Source organism: Podarcis pityusensis, assembly GCF_964106645.2.
Source record: "Podarcis pityusensis genome assembly, chromosome: 1".
NCBI classification, from domain to species: Eukaryota; Metazoa; Chordata; class Lepidosauria; order Squamata; family Lacertidae; genus Podarcis; species Podarcis pityusensis.
In genome coordinates, this window is record NC_138028.1 from 88,994,544 (window position 1) to 89,014,489 (window position 19,946).

At 38.8% G+C, this 19,946-nt stretch overlaps 1 protein-coding gene across 4 annotated transcripts in view; it reads left to right on the plus strand.

The window, feature by feature from the left end:
* MAP3K2 (mitogen-activated protein kinase kinase kinase 2) overlaps positions 1–19,228 on the plus strand; it is a 38,724-nt gene extending 19,496 nt beyond the window's left edge. For 2 of the 4 annotated variants that reach the window (XM_081007313.1, XM_081007314.1), the window contains exons 13-17: positions 1,557–1,705; positions 2,854–2,985; positions 3,180–3,309; positions 4,518–4,695; positions 6,459–19,228. In XM_081007313.1, the coding sequence (XP_080863439.1) occupies positions 1,557–1,705; positions 2,854–2,985; positions 3,180–3,309; positions 4,518–4,695; positions 6,459–6,684 (815 nt within the window). In that variant the 3' untranslated portion in view covers positions 6,685–19,228. The remainder of the gene's footprint in view (positions 1–1,556; positions 1,706–2,853; positions 2,986–3,179; positions 3,310–4,517; positions 4,696–6,458) is intronic. The other 2 variants (XR_013986838.1, XR_013986839.1) reach the window with 2 other exon arrangements.
* Positions 19,229–19,946: the final 718 nt, after the last annotated feature.

A 19,946-nucleotide genomic window follows, 5' to 3' on the forward strand; every position in this document is an offset into this window, starting at 1 on the left:
ACGTCCCCAAGGTGTCAGTTCTTGACATTGTCTGTGGGTTGAACCTACTTGGCTTGAATACATGGCCCTCTTGTTCTCATTTGGAAATGCTTCAGGAGAATGGCCTATAGTGCCTGGAGTGGTCACTCCATCCACCCTGTACTAAGACCAGCCATGGCAACATTTGCAACGATCTGAACAAGGCAGCTTTTCGGATCTTCATTTTTTTGCTTGTCTGATGATTGTCTCAAATAATTTCTTTTGCTATTATTTTAAAGTTTGCATGTACTTTCCCCAATCTCTACTGGACTGCCTGCGTTCCTATTTTTCTTTTCAATTACTTTGAGTCTCTTTGTCCCGGTGAGTTCCTGTGCTGCTGTTTGCATGTTAGCAGTTTACACCTACAGAAAAGTAGGACAAGAATGACTTTCATATAAGCCTCCTGGCTCTTGTAAAGCAGCAGTCAGTGGTGCTCGTGGGTAGAGCCCCCAGGACTGTCCCCTTGCTGGAAAACCCACATGTAAAGCAGCCCCCTTCAGACTCACCCTGATTACGCAGCTGGAGTTTGTGCCCGACATGCACAGTGATACTGAGACAATGGAGCTCAGCCTGTGTATTCCTGCTTATCCCTTTCTGCATTCCTACTGAATGCCTGCAGAGGGCCTATGTATTGCATGTGCCTACAGTATTTCTTTGGAAGAACAGCTGGCACAGACATCTGCCTAAAAGTCAAATACACACAGGTATCTTGCATTACTAGCTTCTAGCACTTTTGTGGGGAAATTGGTAATTCTAAAGAGATACACCATGGGCACACCTGGGACATTAGGAGGAAATGTTTCAATACATTGTCCCTCACAAAAACTGTGTCATATTTAACAAAAAACTTTCCTCACACCTGACAGGGTAAAGTTACTAAGTTGTATGTGACCAAGCAACTGTAATGGTTTGTTGCCCTAACTGAGTACATTGCTATCATAAGCAACTATTTAGTTTCAGTCTGTACTAGGTGCCTCCTCAGTCCAAAGTAATCTTTTGTGTGAGATACTTTGGACTGAAAAGGTATCTCGTACAGACTGAAACTAAATAGTTACTTAACTATTAACTAATGTTCTATCCTTAGATGCATGGATAAGTTTTCAAGAGACATCAGCAGCCTGCCTATTAGTCACACTGCTGGGCTTAATGAGTATTTTCTTTGAGTTTTTGACAGATGGAAAATGTTTAGCATTTTTACAACATGCTATGTTGCAAACTGCTCAGGGGATATTTATTGATGCACATTTACTTTTAATAAATAATATTAATAGCTTAATGATTTTTCTGCCAGATAAAGTGCCACTTTTTATTTTAAGCTAATTTAGTTGCATTAAAGTGAGGAATGCAAGAGTAGTTTGTGGCTTGCATTCTTGATCATTACTACAGATTGTTGTCTTAAAGGTTCTCTTTAAATACTTATGTTGCAAAATGCAATGTGTGTATGTATCAATTCTTGCTGAAACATTCCTTGAAGTTTTGATCTTCTGATCCTTTTTCTTTGAGAAATAGAAATTGATTTTTTTATATTCTGTTTTCAGCCCCAAGAGCTCCAACTAACTGGAGACTAGGTAAACTCCTGGGGCAGGGTGCATTTGGCAGAGTTTATCTATGCTATGATGCAGATACAGGACGTGAGCTAGCTGTTAAGCAAGTTCAGTTTGATCCTGACAGCCCGGAGACCAGCAAGGTAAGAGTACTGGTTATGGTGGGTTGGTTGGTTGGTTGGTTGGTTGGTTGGTTGTTGTTGTTAACCACTTTTCACACAGAGGAGTGTCCCAGCATAAAATACATTAAAACTCAGTATAAAACAATAAAAAAAACTGAACATGCTCATCCAGTAATATGTGTAATATTAGGACAAATCTTACTTACCTCATTAACAGGATGAGTGTTAAAAGTTTTTTTAAAAAACTAATTCTCTTTCCCGATGTTTGAGCGCAAACACTTTAGCCTGGCACCTACAAGCAAACAATGACTGCACCAGGCTTACTTCCCAGGGGAGAATATTCCACAAATGGGCAGCCACCACTGCAAAGGCCTGTTTCTATGTTGCCTCCCTCTGCACATTCCTTGGAGGAGGCAGAACAGGACCAGGAATGCAGTGTCCAGGTAGCTTCATATATGGAGAGGTGCCTCATGTATCTGTTACCCAACTACTTCCAGAGCCAGTGAGGCATAGTAGTTAGAGTGCTGGACTGAGACCTGGGAGACTAGGGCTCGAATCCCCACTCAGTCATGAAGCTCACTGAATGTGACCTTGGGCCTGTCACTGTCTTTCCCTACCTCGTAGGGTTGTTGTAGGGATTGAATGAGGAGGGGGAGAACCATGTACAATCCACCTTGAGCTCCATGTAGAAAAAAAGGTAGGCTATGAATGCAATCAATCACCAGTCAATAATATTCTGAAAATTCCCTGTAGTTTTATTTTTGCTGCTACAAGGTAACTTTGCCATGTGGACATTAAGACGAGGTTGAAACCCAGGCCACTGTGCAGTGAAAATAACAGAATAAGGACTCTTAAATTGCTCAGGTACATTTCAAAGGGACTTGGAAAAGTCCAGTCTTTATATAAGAAAATGGTAATTTTATGTGGTGGTACCAGATAAAATAGTAAGTACTATCCAGTTTAGCCACTCTTATTTAATAGTTGGGGATGGTGGATTTGCTAATTCCCCAAGTTCAAGGATTTCTAATAGTGAGCTAAAGGATGAGCCCCAATGTGGCCTTTGGAAGTCTTCGGTTCCAAGTGCAAGTTAAATGATGCGTTTATTGTTGTTTGAATCAAACCTGCTTGTCAGATTCTGTTAAGGCTAATCCTGTGCTCTTGCGTTCCAGGAGGTAAATGCACTTGAATGTGAGATTCAGCTTCTGAAAAACCTTCTACATGAGAGAATTGTTCAGTATTATGGCTGCTTGAGGGACCCTCCCGAAAGAACACTCTCTATATTTATGGAATATATGCCTGGGGTAAGCCAGAGATCTGGATATAGATAGTAATTTAATGTGGGCTTGTTAGAGTTAAGGCCAGATAGGGGAAGGGTCCTTAGAGGATTGCTTCTACAAACTTGTGAAACATTTTTAAATGCAGCCATTTTTTATGCAAGAGTGACTCTACTCTTAAAAGAGGCGCTACAGTATTCTTATTCTTCCTTTGTCTGTAGGGCTCAATTAAAGATCAGTTGAAGGCATATGGCGCACTCACGGAGAATGTGACTCGGAAATATACCCGGCAGATTTTGGAAGGAGTTCATTATTTGCACAGTAACATGATTGTACATAGAGATATTAAAGGTAAGAATGGGAGAATTGTTGAAGGTGTGCACTTACCAAATTGTAGATAAGTAATGTGGTTAGAAAAAAATAACAACTATTAACTAAATGCCGGTGATGAGCCAAATCTTTATGATGAAAACAATACGATGTTTTATTCAAGGTTCTTCTTGCAATTAAAATATAAATATATCTGTTGGTAGTTTACAATGTTTCAAGTTAAGACATCATTTCAAGTAAGACTGCTAGAAAATTTTAACAGACTCTCTCATTCATATTGCTTTGTCAAAAACTTCTCAAAACATCTCCAAAGCAGTCAGAACATTAAACAACTCTATCATGGTACCAATAGGTGAATCTTTTCCATTTATTCATTGTGAATGCTTTTCCAGTACAGTGATACCTTGGGTTATGAACTTAATTCGTTCCGGAGGTCCGTTCTTAACCCGAAACCGTTCTTAACCTGAGGTGCACTTTTGCTAATGGGGCCTCCTGCTGCCGCTGCGCCGCCATTCCTCGATTTATGTTCTCATCCTGGGGCAAAGTTTGCAACCTGGAGCAACTACTTCCAGGTTAGCAGAGTTTGTAACCCGAAATATTTGTAACCCAAAGCGTTTGTAACCCGAGGTACCACTGTATTTGGAATTTCAACCACAAAGGTTGGCAATATTTAGTGTTTACACAGTGCTTTTCTCAGTGCCTAAAGAGCTTCACATATACTACTATGCTAATGTGTAAAATGTTTCTCGTATGCCAGTATTATCCCCATATTGCTGAAAGAATAGCAGCTTGCTAAGATCACCAACGAGGGAGTGCATGGCTTAGTTGCAGTTTGAGTCTGGCTCATAGTCCTGACATGGACACTGCACCAAATTCTCAAAACAGCCAAAGCCCAGGGAAAACAGCATGGCAAATGCCCCAGGCTCACACATCTATCATAGCTTTCAAGGAAAACGATAGTAATTTTATTTCTGCTTCCTCATCCTGTCTCCTCTACCTTGGCCTACTTATGTGGGTGAAGTGCCAAGACACCCTGGAAGTGATCTGTGTACACAAATGTATTGACTTGTATGCAAGGGCCACTGAATCAAACATCGAATTCTATGTTGAGCTGATGTACGTGTAATGTCATGTAAGCTTCTGCTAGCCCCATGGGACTACTATAAGTCTTCTGTAGAGTTAGCTTGCTACCAGATATACACCAAACCTTATCTCTCTGTGTTTTGCAGGTGCAAATATTCTCAGAGACTCTGCAGGGAATGTTAAGCTGGGTGATTTTGGTGCCAGCAAGCGGCTTCAAACAATTTGCTTGTCTGGTACAGGTATGAAGTCTGCCACAGGAACGCCATACTGGATGAGTCCAGAAGTCATTAGTGGAGAAGGGTATGGGAGGAAAGCAGATATCTGGTATGTCTATGCTGTTCCAATGAAAAACAGTTGTACAAGGGTCTTAACATTAAATGGTATGCTTGACACACACATGTGTGTGTGTGTGTGTGTGTGTGTATTTTCATCTACTTAGGACACACTGTTCACAAATCTGGATTAGAAAGTTATGAAGAAGTGGCATAATGATATGGCATTAGTAAGCAGGGCAATATGATTGGTCAGTTGTGTACAGATCTGTGAAAGAATTCAGGTAATACATGTGAGAAAATGATCTCTGGAGGAGCCTGGGATGATCCATTGCCTCTGATACAGCTCACAGGCTCCCATTTTTTGAACTGATGCTCTGGTATGGCTTGGGTCTAGACTACTTCATGTTACAGGTGGGGTCTCAGATAATATTTTTCCCTACAAACAAATGTATTCCAGATTATTATTTTTTTAAAAAATTAGCATATCATGGAGAAAGCTTAGTTTTAACTCTTCACTCTGACATTTTATTATTATCGTTTATTATTATTATCATCATCCTGCCATTTGTCCTGCAGGATCCCAGGCACTTATACAACATGATAATAGTTACAATGATTAAAACATCTGAAATTCTCTATAATATAGAAAAATATAAGCAGTAATAAAGAACTGCTGAATCGCCAGACTTCATGCAGGTTCATGTCCTAAAAGCTTGGGCAAGCAAAAGTGTCTTCAGTTTACAACCAAGTGTCATCAGTGTGATAAACAAATGCATTCTACAGAAAGGGAGTCCCAGGATGCAACTACTGAGAAGGCCTTATCTCAAGTCACCTTCCCATGGCCCATACCATTGTTGGCATCACTTGCATTTAGTTTGGATTATGTTTCTGAAAGGAGAATTAATGATGTGCTTCTAATAGAGTATTCTAGCTTCAGAGACTGCTGTGTGTGAGTTTGCTTTGTAAGAAGATTTGTAAGTTCTTTTCTTGCAGTGATTGCAGCTATTTCCTTGCTTTCCAAGGTATTTTATGTCACTTTTCAGAAGTATCTCACAAAGCGTTTGCATAAGATTATTACAACAATAAGCATCGAAAAGCTTTCCACATAAAAAAATGCAGTTGTTTGTTTTGAAAATGCTGTATGCCCTTTTTCTCGACAAGGGCAATGTGGTTCTCTCCTCAAGTCCCTGTGAGTGACAGTTGGAAGAGTTGTCTGGCTCAGTCTGACAACAGCCAGTTCTAAAATTGAGGGGCAACTTTAAATATTGAATTAATGTAGCTCCAAACTTCGTATTCTAATTTTCTTCAGTACAATTTCAGTCTCCCACCATTTTAAAGATTAAATTGTAACACAAAACACTTTTGCTGGCCTATGGTTTTTAGGTAAATGTGCCTACAAGTGTACAAACCCTTTGTGGTGCTGTTGGGTATTTTTCGCTCTATAACACACACCCGACCATAACACGCACTTAGTTTTTAGAGGAGGAAAATCCGTAGGCATGCCACCCGTAGGCATTCCCTCCATAACACACACAGACATTTCCCCTTACTTTCTAGGAGGAAAAAAGTGAGTGTTATGGTGCAAAAAATATGGTAAGTTATTGATAGATTGACCATTAGATCTAGCAACAAAATTATTACGTTCTGATTATTGGCATAATACACACTACTCCAACATGTGAAAGAAATGCAGTCTTTTGAACTGAATGTAAGTTGTGCTCTTTAGATATCCCTGTCTGCTTACTCTTGCAGATAGTAGAGATACTTATTAGTTTATATGACTTCAACTTGCTTTTCATTCTTGACTTACAGGAGTGTAGGCTGTACCGTGGTAGAAATGCTCACGGAGAAACCACCTTGGGCAGAGTTTGAAGCAATGGCTGCCATCTTTAAAATTGCCACACAGCCAACCAATCCCCAGCTGCCACCTCATGTCTCGGACCACGGTCGGGATTTTCTGAAGCGAATATTTATTGAGGCCAAATTGCGACCATCCGCAGATGAACTGCTAAGACACACGTTTGCACATTATCACTGATGGCCTGCTTCAACCCAGCTGTCACCTACTGCATTTATTTTCTGACTGCACTTTTTTTTACACAAGGTTGAGAAAAGACAAGGGAGAAGTTGTTTCTCTTGATTCTTTATTTCATATAGATTGTTAATAATCTCTGCATATTTACACTGCAGATTTCGTTCCCCATTTAGGACTTAAGATCTTTTTGTTTTGGTAATGTACTGATGTGGTTCGCATAAAGCACTTTAGTACATATTCATTCCTTATTTAAGGGGGGAAAGGCAAGTTATTGGGACTGCCAGGAATTGTGTGTTAAGGTTTTTTTTCCTAGCACTACTGATTAACTCAGGATGCAGGAAAAATATACATGTTGTTAGCAGATATAGAAAAGGAAAATGTGTCCAATTGTTCTTTGTAATATGTAGATAGATGCCCTGGGAGGTTTTGGTTGTGTTTCAGCTTTGACATGAGGCTCATCCACAGTATTGGAAACAGGTTTAAAAGCTGCAAACTCAAACTGCCGACCAAGGTGTATTCTGGAAAAGAAATCTGACCAGTGCATCGCCTGCAACCAAATGTATATTTATAATTTTAAAAGAATATACAGGAGGGTTCCCTAGCTGAAGTAGTTCAAGAGTCTTTTGAGTCAAGTAGTTCTGATGTGTGAATGTTCTAGACCAGGAATCGTAGATAAACAGATTACTGTAGATCCATAAACCTTTACAGTTGAAGAACAGGCTTCACATACCGTGCCACAAGTTAGTTTACTTAATCTGCTAAGAACCGCAATGAGTTGTGCTGGATGGGGCCTCTGGTGGCCAGGGTGAAGGCTAGTTTCTCTCTTGATAATTTTCTGTTCTGCATCCTTCATGCTGTCCCAACTGGTCTGTCTGTTGCATAAAATACTTAATGAGACCCAGTCTTCCTTCCTTCCTTTATTATCATGCTTACGATGAAGTTTTAAAGTACTTGAATAGGTATCAGTGTCAAAATTAAGCCGTTACCATTTATGTTGATGCTAAACAGAAGTCTTTGTCTTAAGTACATTTGATTTAATAATCAAATAGTATTTGCAGAATTTGCATCATGGTGAGCCTGCAGAATTTGGCTTTCCAGGTTTTTTATATGGAGTATAGACGATCCCTCCTCTTTTTAAGCAAAAAGAGAAAGCAAGCTGATTAGAAATAGATGGAGGTTTCCATGTGCATCGCAACAATATAATTAAGTTCCGGCACGCTGACCCTGATGGAGGCACAAAGAATGAGGTACCATTTTTACTGTCCTTTTTCTAAAGTACGTTTTATACCTTATCTGACTGTTAGTAATTAAAATAATTTCAGATTTGACATTATTATCCCAAATGTGTACATTCATCTTTGGACACCTGAATATAGTCTTGAAAAGGAAAGAAACCCCTTTAGAATGCTTTAATACTTTCTGTCCCTTCAAGAAATTGGGAAAAGTTCTTGAAAGGAAATAATTCTAGTTTCCGGTGCCACAGTGTCTGTTTTCCAGAGGTGATGTTTCTTAATGCTGCTATTAAACGTTTCCTAGGGAAATTCAGCGCAGCCTGTATAAAAGCATGCTTGGCAAACCAAACATACTGCAGGTGTGCAGATATTACATGGACAGTGCATAGTTGGTGACACTATCTTCCATTAATAAGCTAAAAAAAATGTCATAAGTCTCAACAGCAATCAGATGTGGAACAATGTAATGCTATGCATGTGATACGCTGCATGCATGTATATAACGCTCCCAATACTTTAGCCACAGGTTAGAAATAAGAGTTGCAAGCCCTAACTCCTGTTTACAGTTGTAAGTGGTTAAAGCCAACAAGGGAAATTTGCAGTTGGGAGCAGGGGCACAAGAGGCTTAGAGATAATATCTGATCCTTTAGCTATGGTTAAAGGATGCAGAGCAATATGAGAGCACTCAAAGTTTGGGAATTGAAAGTTTATTGAACAAAATTTACTCTAGGTCACACTAAGAGACTCTTGCAGTTTTCTATGAAATATAGTACCCAATGTAGAAACTATCATACTGAGTGGACTTCTAAGAATAATAATTTCTTTAGTTCTTAAAGCAAATCCTTTTAATTGTGAATAAAAAAGAAATGGTCAATTTTTGCTACCAAAAAAGAAAGAAAGAAGTACTGTATAATAGTCTGGGTGTGATTCCAGTGATTGACTTTCCTTCTGTACCATAGGTATTGATCCCTCTCTGTGGCCCACAGTCTGTTGTCTTCTCCTACAGACGTGTGCTCATCTTTCTTATACACTCTTTTTCCATTCCTCATAGGAAGATCCCTAAGGTTCAGATTTCTAAACTCGCATAAAACTGTAACTATGCAAATTGTGTAAAACATGCAAATCCAGTAAACATATACAAATGTGCATTGTTTGGTCCAGTAATGGAATGTGGGATGAGGCTAAGATGGAAGTATTGACTCCCCAGTCTCCAAAGTGTACCAAACTATGTTGAGCATATTTGTCAAACTTCCTTGCTCTACTCCATTGTCACTGTTTAGAATTGTTTAATATCTAGCAGACAATCATTGCAGCCTGTAAGTGACCTCTTATAAAGTGTTGCTGCACCAGCTAAAGACTTGTTGAACTGAAAATCATCTTCCAGTGCAGTGATTTGAAGAGCATGTTTAATGAACCTTCCCCTCTACAGAAAACAGTAACTAGGGTTGCAGTCCTGAGCACACTTACTGGAGAATAAGCACCATGAAACAAGACAATAGTTACTTTTGAGGAAACACGGATAGGACTGGGCCGTTGGATTTGCCCCCTCCAATTTTCATCAAAATCTCACCTGATTTTTGGCTGAGTGGTCATAGAATTGTAGAGTTGGAAGGGATTCCAAGGATCATCTTCTAGCCCAACCCTCTGCAATGCAGGGATCTCAACTAGATCATACATGACAGGTCGCCATGTTCCACTGCTGAACAGCTCTTACTGTCAGAAAGTTTTCCTGATGTTTAGTCAGAATATTGTTTCTTGTAACTTGTAGCCTCTGGAGCAGAGAAAACAAGCTTGCTCCATCTTCATGTGACAGCCCTTTAGATAATTGAAAATGGCTGTCGTATCTCCTCCTGGTTTTTAACAGCTGACAGAAGTTTCTAGCTTGGATGCCATTCAGTAGTGTACACTTTTTAACATGATTCTTTGAATATCTGTTTTGAGCTGCAGAATATAAATTTGGTGCTAAAGTCACTGGCTGCCTACCCTTGCTGTTTAGCTGTGTCAAGAACAGTGTCTCTTGGTGCTTTTTATTATTGGACTGCTAATCATTTGGGATTTATCGTATCACCTCTTGCCTTTAGAAGTCTCAGATATGTGTAAGCCATGATTGAGGCGGGGATGGAAGAGTGAACTTTTTTTAAAAAGCACCTAGGAAAGTTACCAAGACTTAATTTTAAAATGTGAGGATGGAAAAATGTGCTAAAATCTAGAATTGAGGCTTGCTTTTAGGAGTCTGGATCTGCCTTAACCTGTTTATCTTTAGCTCAGCCACCTATACCATAGTTGCTGTTTTAGTGTCTGAGGCAGAGGAGTAGTAGTGATGGTTTCAGTTTTCTTTTCTTCCCCACTGTTCAGGGTGGGTAGCAGTATAATCTTAGGAGAGATCCTTGAGTCAGCTTTTTTTGGCTTCTTATTACACACCAATCGCTTGTGGAACCTGAAGGGAGAATGTGAATCTCTGAAACTCTAAATTTGAGCAGTTAAAAGGAGCCTAAAAATGTTAACATTACTTTATAGTGTACAGGTATGATAGTACTCATTGATTATGTGAAGGGTAACAATGTTATTAGAGTATTAGTTGTGTAGGTACAACATAGAGCAAGTAGGACAATACCTCTTACTGGTCATTTAGGGGGAATATGCAAACGTTTAGAGTCGTTTCAGAGCTTCAGGCATTCAGAGTTCAAATAAAATCCAAACAGAATTTTCTTTGTAGTAAGGCTTTTTGGTTATTTAGCTGGGTGCAGTTCTCTAGGACAAAGCAAGTAGATGCTATCAGGCTACACAGGTATGAGTTCTGCTTTTCTAGAGTTCTTTGCAACCTAAGTCTTACTAGATGGAGGGGGGAGCCTTATGGGTTTTGGTTATATTGCTTACTATCTACATATTTTCCCACACCTTTTTTTGTTCCTAAACAGAGCAGCTTACAGTAACCCAAAATCTATTTTAAAGCCGCTTTATGATCTGAAGTAGTATGCTGTTTCATCCTCCCATTTCCTTTGTTCTAAAGAACCAGAGCCTTGACAGAGGGCTAGAGGGTTCAAATTGCATCTCTGTTTATTTTGGTCTCTGAATACCTGTGCTGAAGCATGCAGTTCAAAAGTTTGCGCTATTTTAACAAGGTTACTTCTGTTACCAAAAAGTATGAGAATGGACTTCAAAAAGAATGTATGAATTGCAGCATATGAATTTTAAACTCTTCTTGAATTGTTTTAAAAGGAACTATTTGAAGCTTGGCAGCATTCAGATTCTATATTAACCCACCAGCTTGCAGTGCACAGCTTGTTTCTCTCAGCTGCAGGTCCATTTCCTTATTGTGGCTAGACAAGGGTTTGGGGCAACCTAGCAGAATAAGGTGCCTGCTTTCTGTGCCTTTCTCCCCCAGTACTGCATTTTGTCTTGACAATGGCAATGTAAAAGCGCTGCAGAGAGATAAGTATCTCTGGAGATTTCAAAAATCTGAACTACTGTCTTTAATACCATTTAGATGACATAAATACTATCACAAACACATGCTTATATAGGAGTCCCAGTGGTTCTTTAACATTGTTGCTAGTTATTATTAAAAACACTGATTTGCCCCCTAAGCAGCATGGGGAGTGGATCAAAGGTGTCTGATTCTTAATCCTTAGCAATTTTGCACTTAATGTAGTGCAAGTTTTGGATATAAGCCCTTTGCCTAAGGTCACCAAACCAAAAAATGCAGTGAGGAATTTTAGTGAATGGCAGCAGCTCTGATATTGAGGAGCCCAAAAGTTACCATTTTGTTTACAATTAAGACTTTGCCAAATGGGGCAGCAGAGTGTTTACATGATTACTTTGTGGGTAATCAAGTGGAATTTGCTGCCAAGGAGTGTGGTGGAGTCTCCTTCTTTGGAGGTCTTTAAGCAGAGGCTTGACAACCATATGTCAGGAGTGCTCTGATGGTGCTTCCTGCTTGGCAGGGGGTTGGACTCGATGGCCCTTGTGGTCTCTTCCAACTCTATGATTCTATGATTCTATGGGTTGCTGTCTAACTGACAAAACCACTTAGAGCCTTTTAACAACATCTACAAGAAGTGTACACTTTTATTTAGAAGAAAAGCACTGATCTCTCAATAAGTTGCATATATCCTCCCCCATGCACTGGGGTGCATAATGAATCCTAGTGACATTGTCAGTTCATTAAATTCCCCCTTTCTAGGTGTGTATTCTAAAATTCTTGTGTTCCTAGAATTCCAAAGATGCAGGGAGAATGAGGCCATGAAGCCTTGCGTACAACTGCTATCATGTATAGGCTATTTGCGGAGAAATTTTAAATCATGAACATTCTTCATGTTTCTTAAGGACAATTATGAGAAATTGGTCTGGGAACAGACTGTGATCAAATGATCATTCTAAGGTGAAACTGGAAACAACAAAAAGCTGGTAAAAGAATCGTCACAGCAAAATAAAGATTCATCTCTCCAAATATAAGTTGCAGATCTGGCAGCAACAATTGTCAGCCATGCTAGTTGGCTTTTGTCACTGTTTTTAGCAGAATTTAGATGGCATACTGATGGCACATTTTAGCCAGTCAGAAATGAGCGTAATGCAATAATGCATTAGTGTCATAACTTCTTGTATTTGGTGTAGCTTGAAAGTTGTCATCTTTTGGAGAAGAATTGGGTGAACAAAACATTGACATGGAATCCAGCCACTGTAGATTTTTGATACCTAAAATAAGTTTTTGAAAATCAGGAAACAACCCTAACATTATTTGTTGAAGTTAAAGGAAAAATGAAGTTTCACCAAAATCATGTACAGTCAATTGGAAGCAATTTGAATCTGCAGCATAAGCTTTAGTCCTTACATTTCTAAAGCATTTTATTTTTTGTAGTTTGTTGCACTCATTTTTCAGATGCACACCCCACGGAGTGAAACTTAACCTATTTAGTTATACAAACAACAAAAATCAAGCAGAGTGCCTTTATCTGTATGCCTTAATTTTGTTTGTTTGTATATTAATTACAGTAGTGGACAAGTGATGCAGGACCAGCAAGATCAGTCTTTGAAGTGTAGAAAATGGCAAATTCCCAGTTGTTACAAGTTACTTGTTCGTCTGCAGAAATTTCAGATTTAACTACCTAGTTTCCACCACCCCCGCCAGCCAAGTTCTATACAAATACTCAGAATACAGCCAATGTTAAGCTTGTTGAACAAACACTTAACTCTCGCCACTGGAAATCAATAGCACTTAATTTGGTTTGACAGTGTCCTTTATTCTTAAGCTAAGTGGGAAGTAGGAAGTTCTACCACCACATTGTTCTTGTTTTTTAAAAAAATAACCCAGGCTTTGACTCTTGCACTCTGTTCCAGAATGCATGGTTAATGCTGCAGCTGCCCTAATGTCCAGTAGTTCAGTGAGCTGCTAACAGCTGCCCTATATAGTCTATGATGGTACTTATTCTGAAGGAAGGTGTTAAATCCCAGTCAGCATGGCCACTGGTTAGGGGATGATAGGACCTCTGGAAGATCACAGGTTCCCAACCCTTGGCTTAAAGCATGTGACAGTATTGCTTTTGTATAGACAAATCAGATGCCGTTTCAAGGAACACATTTTCTTTCTAGTTATATATATAAATAGAAATATATATATATATGAGACAAACCTTGTTCCTGCCATTGTCCAGATTTAATGCTGCATCAATGAGTCAGTTGCACTAGCAATCCTTTCAATCATCTCTGCAGCAGTGTCTGACAACTGCTGCAGGTATTTAAGAGAGCTGGTCAGCATTCATAATATAGTTCCTTTTTTAAAATATGTGATCTTTGGAATATATCACGCCTATGCGGGCTGGGGACAGACTTTATTTGTTTGAATGTAAGTCCTTGTGGTGGTATTGAAGTTAGCAAAGGTACTACCGCCAGCATACCAGTACTTAATTGCTGGTTGGTTCCTTTTATGTATTATTGGCATGTGTGCATTTGCAAATCACTGCAAACCAAAGCTTTTCTACCCCTGTACACAGCCCAAAGTGATATTTATCTAGCTTAGAGACTGTTAATTGTTGTCCAATTTTTAAGCTTTGCTGGACATAACAACTTCCATGTGCAACCCAAGAGGCTGTGCGAGCAGAAATATTTTTAAGGGTGCCAATGAAACTGTGTGATGTAAGTTATGCTTAGTAGCCTCTGTGGAATTTCAAGGGCTCACTCCTGGGTTTGCAAGGTACATTAGTCCTTGTGGTGGTGGTGGGGCAGCAAAATGTGCAGGTCCTGATAGCTAACTGCAGGGGCTAGTGAGTGCTTTATTGGGCATTGCCTGACTCGTGTTCAGTGTTGATGTAAAGACTTAGCCCTGTTGATGTACCAAGGAGATTCTAGTACAGCAGCAAAATTTGAAAAGTGATCCATACCTCAGGGAAAATCTTACAGGTTTTAAATGAAAGGTGGAGGTGTATATAACAACTGATCCAAAATCCGACTTTATGCAGGAGCTAGGAGAAAGATCATTTGGTATGGAAAATACTCTATTACACACTTACATAAATTCATCTGAAACTTTCAGAAATGAAAGCCATTGGAAGAAATGTTCCTACTTAAAAAAGAAATGTGTGTTTATGCATAACGTGTTGGAAACTGGAATTGGCTTTTACATTGCAGTGCCACATATTTCATTTCTTCTCAGCACAAACTTAATAATGCTAAATGTGTTAGATTCTACTTTGTAGATGGTGGAGGCACCCCATCAACCCATCCCTGGCTTAATCTCTTAATGGAAAAACATTATTATGCTATCCATTGAACTGACCAGAATTGGCCTTTAGGCGAAATATAGAGCAAATACTCATGAAAACTTGGAGGAATCTGTCACAAGAAAAAGCTACGCCTGAAATGGTGCAGCATTCACAAGGCAGTGACCACACTGACCTTCACACTGTGTCCTGCAGACTGATATGGGAACTTCTAGGAAGAAGCTTGATAATGTGGACCTGCATCATCTGATAGAATGGTTTGACAAGCCTCAAGCCTGACTAGTCTTTTGTGTCCTGTACTTTGCAATTGTACAATTAAATTGTACAATTAAAGCAGAAGAAATGGAATCTAGAATGCATACAAAAGATGGACAACATCGGTGGGTATGGTGCATCAGTTATGGTAGGCTGCTTCAGTGTGGAGGAATATCTGTCAGTCGTGATTATTCATGTGGGCATAACCATTCTATTCTGGAGATTACAATTACAGAAAGAAATGGAAACTTTGCGACTACCTCAAATACGAACTTTAAATACAGCAACGAGTTCATATGTAAAGACTGCCGTGCAAAACGCCCTTCTGTCCATGGAAGTTTGGTCACTCACTACAATGCTAGAAGAATTGATTGAACCTTAAGCAGTAATATTAGGACACAGTTTGGCTTTGATGGAATGAATCTAGGAATTGTTCTTGTGTCCTCATTCCCAAGGATAAAGAAGTTCTCTGCTTCACAAGAGGCCAGCTTGCTAAAGAAAAATAAAAGTGATTGTGAAATCGCAGGCTGAAATTGGAGCTGGACCCAGATTCTTTGTCAAATTGTGCTCTTGAAATGTCAGCGATTCTTTAACATTGCTTTGCTTCGCAGAACATGTGGATGGCAGCTACGGATGCAAAAACCTCCACAGGGAGCAGCACATTTCCCAAGACACTACCTCCAGCCATTTTCATGTCAGATTTGGGAGGTCTACACGCTAGATCTGAAAGTAGGGCTTGGAAACTTGAAAAGTTCATTCTTATGATAAGGCTTTTGATGATATCCTTAAATGTTGCTGGGTGTAAGTACAAGATGGTATCGAGGCTTGCATGCAGTACAGCTTGCCTATGCTATAAATGTGGCTTGGCACACATAGCATCATGCAGTGATTGCCAGGGCAATGGATGTGGGATCCAAAGGTGCCTTGCTTAAGCAAACAAAAAAAACTTCAATCTGCATCAAGCAGGGGAAGATCATATCCTGAACTATTCCCAATAACCCTGCCCCCTGAAACCAGAGTTGGTGTTTGGGGGGCCGCTGAGCACTGCGGCACAGAAAAGGAAGCAGATAATTCTTGCTCTGTGATGGAAAACTGCTTGTAGTTCTCTGGATCAAAGCCATGGTTGGCTGATCTGATGAAACCTGACACCAGATCGTGCAGCATAATAAAGTATCACCAGTTTGTTAATTTTGTAGAGTGAATTTTATGGAGATTTCATAAATACTTCGAATGAAATATGTATTTCATGTCAAAATTTGCCCTTTGTTTAAACTATGATCACCACATATTAGCACTGGAGTTTTGGATAGATGATATATATATACCTTCACCTTTCATTTAAGTACTTCTGTACTCCCCCTCCACCACCCCTGGTCTAAACCACCAAAAGTTGTATTTCTGTGGCTTCAAAGTTTGCAGCTGAAGGGAACGAGGTGAGTCTTTAGGTCAGTATAATAGGCCAAAGTATTTCTTGTGCCATAGCAAACCAGAACATTGCAGAGTTTACGGGAGAAGTAGTCCATTTTATTCCAAATAATTCAGAACAAAACTTCTCCCTTGGCTATCTTGGTTCGGTGTAAGTCAGACATGCATCCAAGTGAGCAGGACTTAAGATTTCTAAACTGCTGGTTACTGAGAAACTTAGCATCAAAAGCATTTTATTTATCTTGCGTATGCCAACTTTTTCTGCATTTCTAAAATAAGAGTACTTGACAAAACTAATGCTATTGGAAGTAGTTGGAGTCAGGTGAAAGGGGTCTTGTATAGGAAGAAGGGTTATTTTAATATACATATTTTTTAATGGATTTGACCTCCTCTCTCCTTAATAAGAAAGGAATAACTACAAAAGGTTACTGAAATTCTCTCTGGCTATTTGACTGTAATGCATTCAAACCCTGTTGGTAAAGGATGTCTCCCTCCTGAGACCCCTCCTAGGCTGTCAGACACTGAACAAATTCACAGACTAGTTTAATATCAGAGGCTGAACTACTCACAAACTCTGTTTTTAAAAAGGATTGTCCCAGTATTGAATACCACCACCCACCCACCCACCCACACACACCATGGGCACATAATCATGACCTAAAATAAAAGGTTTGTGCTTTCTTTTTGGAACAGGGTATGTAATCTGTCTAAATTTCACGTGGCTTGCTATTTGTTAGTATCACAATTTTAAAGCTTGATAATGTTTGTCCAAAAGTGGAAACTTGATTAATTGCAACCCAAACGTGCTCAGCCTGCCATCTGTACCTTGCACCATTTTCTTAAGAAAATGTCACTGTAAGTTATGGGGAAGAGATGTTGGTTAAAGCAGACTTTTGCTTTTAAAAAAGCTAATAATAATGATGATAATAATAATGATGATGTATATCTACCCTTTGGATCTAATGTACATTTTTTTATGCAGCTGTCAAATTCTCTATTTAATCCCTTGGTTTCTCTGTAAATGTTTTTACTCTCTGTTTGAATGCTGGGCACAGTTTGTAACGTATGTACACAACGGTGTTTTTTTCTATCAATGTTGACTCTTTTGCACATTTTTTGAAATTGTTTAATTTGTACACTGTTTTAATACTCTGACCAACTGTTATGGAGTGTATGCGGATTATGTATGTGTGCAATGTACTACTGTTTTGAATGAGGATTTTTAGATTCCGTATAAATGCGTGTCCACTTCTGGCTTTACCTTGGTTGAGGAACTCAGGACATTAGCTTTGCTTACTAGTTCCCCCACAATAGTCCAAATCCAGCAACTTGGTTGTACCTGCAGAGCTTTGACACAGATACTGAACTCTGTGTGAATAGGGACTCCCCAGTTCACTCCATGCTATTTGGGGCTCTTGCCAGTTGACCAGTCAAATATGGTCAAGTTGACCACCATCTAACATCATGAATTCAATGTAACAGTTAACTTGGTTCTGTTTTGTAGCTAGTGCATTTCTGAATCCTTGCCCATTATTTGGCTGGAATGCTAGCCAGATTCCAAATGCTTTTTCACTGATGTGCAGAGTGCACATACCCAGCTTCTCAGAAGCATGGCGTGAACAGGAACAGGGAAGCCACTGCTTAATAGAGCTTCAAATATGTGTCAGATCCTCTGCGGAGTTTGGATTGTGGTAAATGTGTCTAAGAACTTTCCAAATATAGGGTACATAAAAATGCCTTCTATGTACTGTCTGTCCTGTTTCCCACAGACCTATTCCAGTTTCATTTCTACATGTTTTTTAAAAAATTGTTTTTTAAAGGTACTGCATTTAGTTAGATGAATATATAAAAGCTTTGAGAGATAATTTACTAGATAAATATATTTTCAGCTGGCTGATGTTCAGAAAATATTTTATTTTTTGTTTTTAACCATTCAAAATGTATTTGTATTTCCAAAATTAGACATGAATTGTATATTAAAACACTCTGGCTGGATAATGGTATGGTTTGTCTTGTAAGGTTTGTCTCTCTCTCTTTTTTAAGAGCTAAAAATGTTTCTGTGATACAGAGAATAATAATACTGTTCTGAAAAGCTGAAGGCAATCTTTCAATTTAGAGCTGCTTGAGAAAATTGAGACACAAAACCAATCTTAGAAAAGTCAGATGTTTTTATTGCCTGTTCTTTTTTGTTACATTGAATGTAATGTTTCCCTCTTGATCTTAAAGCTTTCCTTATTTTCTGGTACTGGGAAAAAATAAAGCATGTTGAAGGTACTAGCAGAATACCAATTTGCCAGCCTAGTTCATGGCTTGAAAGATTATTTGTATCATTCTTAAGACTTGCCAACAAAAAATTCTCATGTTGGGTAAATAGCACACTGGTGGATATCAAAAACCAACAGTTAGGAAAAGCGGTATTCTCTCTTTCTCTCTCTTTTTTTTTAAAGAGCCTACTAATAGCCTGGTATGGTGTGGTATGTTCCATTGTTCATGCACATTTTGACCTTGTCATAGTCTCAAAAGTGTGCTTGTACAAAATGTATAAAAGCATTTTGATTTTTTTAAAACAACAACAACTATGTATTTACCTGTCATTTTTTTGCTGGTAAATGGCTTTTATTTTATTTGGGTTTTTTATCGATTATAAAAAGAAGCCATGTTTATATTCTGTGTTTGACCAAATTACTTCTGTTTTATGAAATTTGTATATTGGTGGTACACATCTTCGTGTAGGATGATTGTGCATGAGGACCTGCAAGAATTAATACAATGAAAGATTGGAGGTTGTTTTTTTTTTCTTCCAAGTTAATTCTGGAAAGGTTATGGTGCAAAGGTTTACTGGATGTAACCTTATGAGCTTATGGAATGACTATAGAGAATGGCACTTCTAAGTGTTAATAAAACAAATATTTATTTCCACTTTGTTTTTTGTCTTTTCTAAGTGCATTAATACTTGGCATTTACATAATGCTTCGGAGTGATACCCAACAAGTCATGCTTGGAGTAGACCCAGTGGAATTTAATGGACAATTCAGTTTCAGTTGATTTCAGATTTCAGTTGAGCTATGACATAGCTGGAAATTATCCTTAATGTACTGACAGGGTTTCATGTACAGCACCTCAATAATTATTACAACACTGCAGGGTAGGTTGGTGAAATCCAGTGCATGCTTTACCTAGAAGTAAACCACTCTGTGTCCTCTGGGGCTTACTCCTTAATGTGTTTAGCACTGCAGCTTCATTATTGTATCTACTATGCAGCACTATACAACTTGCAGGTAGTGTTGGGTATTCATATATAATTTCTATATTGCTTTTCCCACCCCAGTGTTCATAGTACTAAAACAGCCACCTAACTGATTATTGATTGGTAAAATTGGTATACCTCTCAATATAAAAAGAAATCTATACATTTACATGAAATATAATTAAGGGGGTAGGGGGAAGGTGAATATAAAATCATATAAAAATACAAGACCATCAAATAAATTTTTAGAAGCCAAAACTGAGTACTGTAGAACTATATCATAGTTATAACGTGAGTAGTACACAAGAAAGAAAAAGTTTTAAGAATTAGAAATGAGCGAAAGCTTGGGTAAGCATGTCTTGGTAACAGTTGTTTAAAGCTGGTTACTGT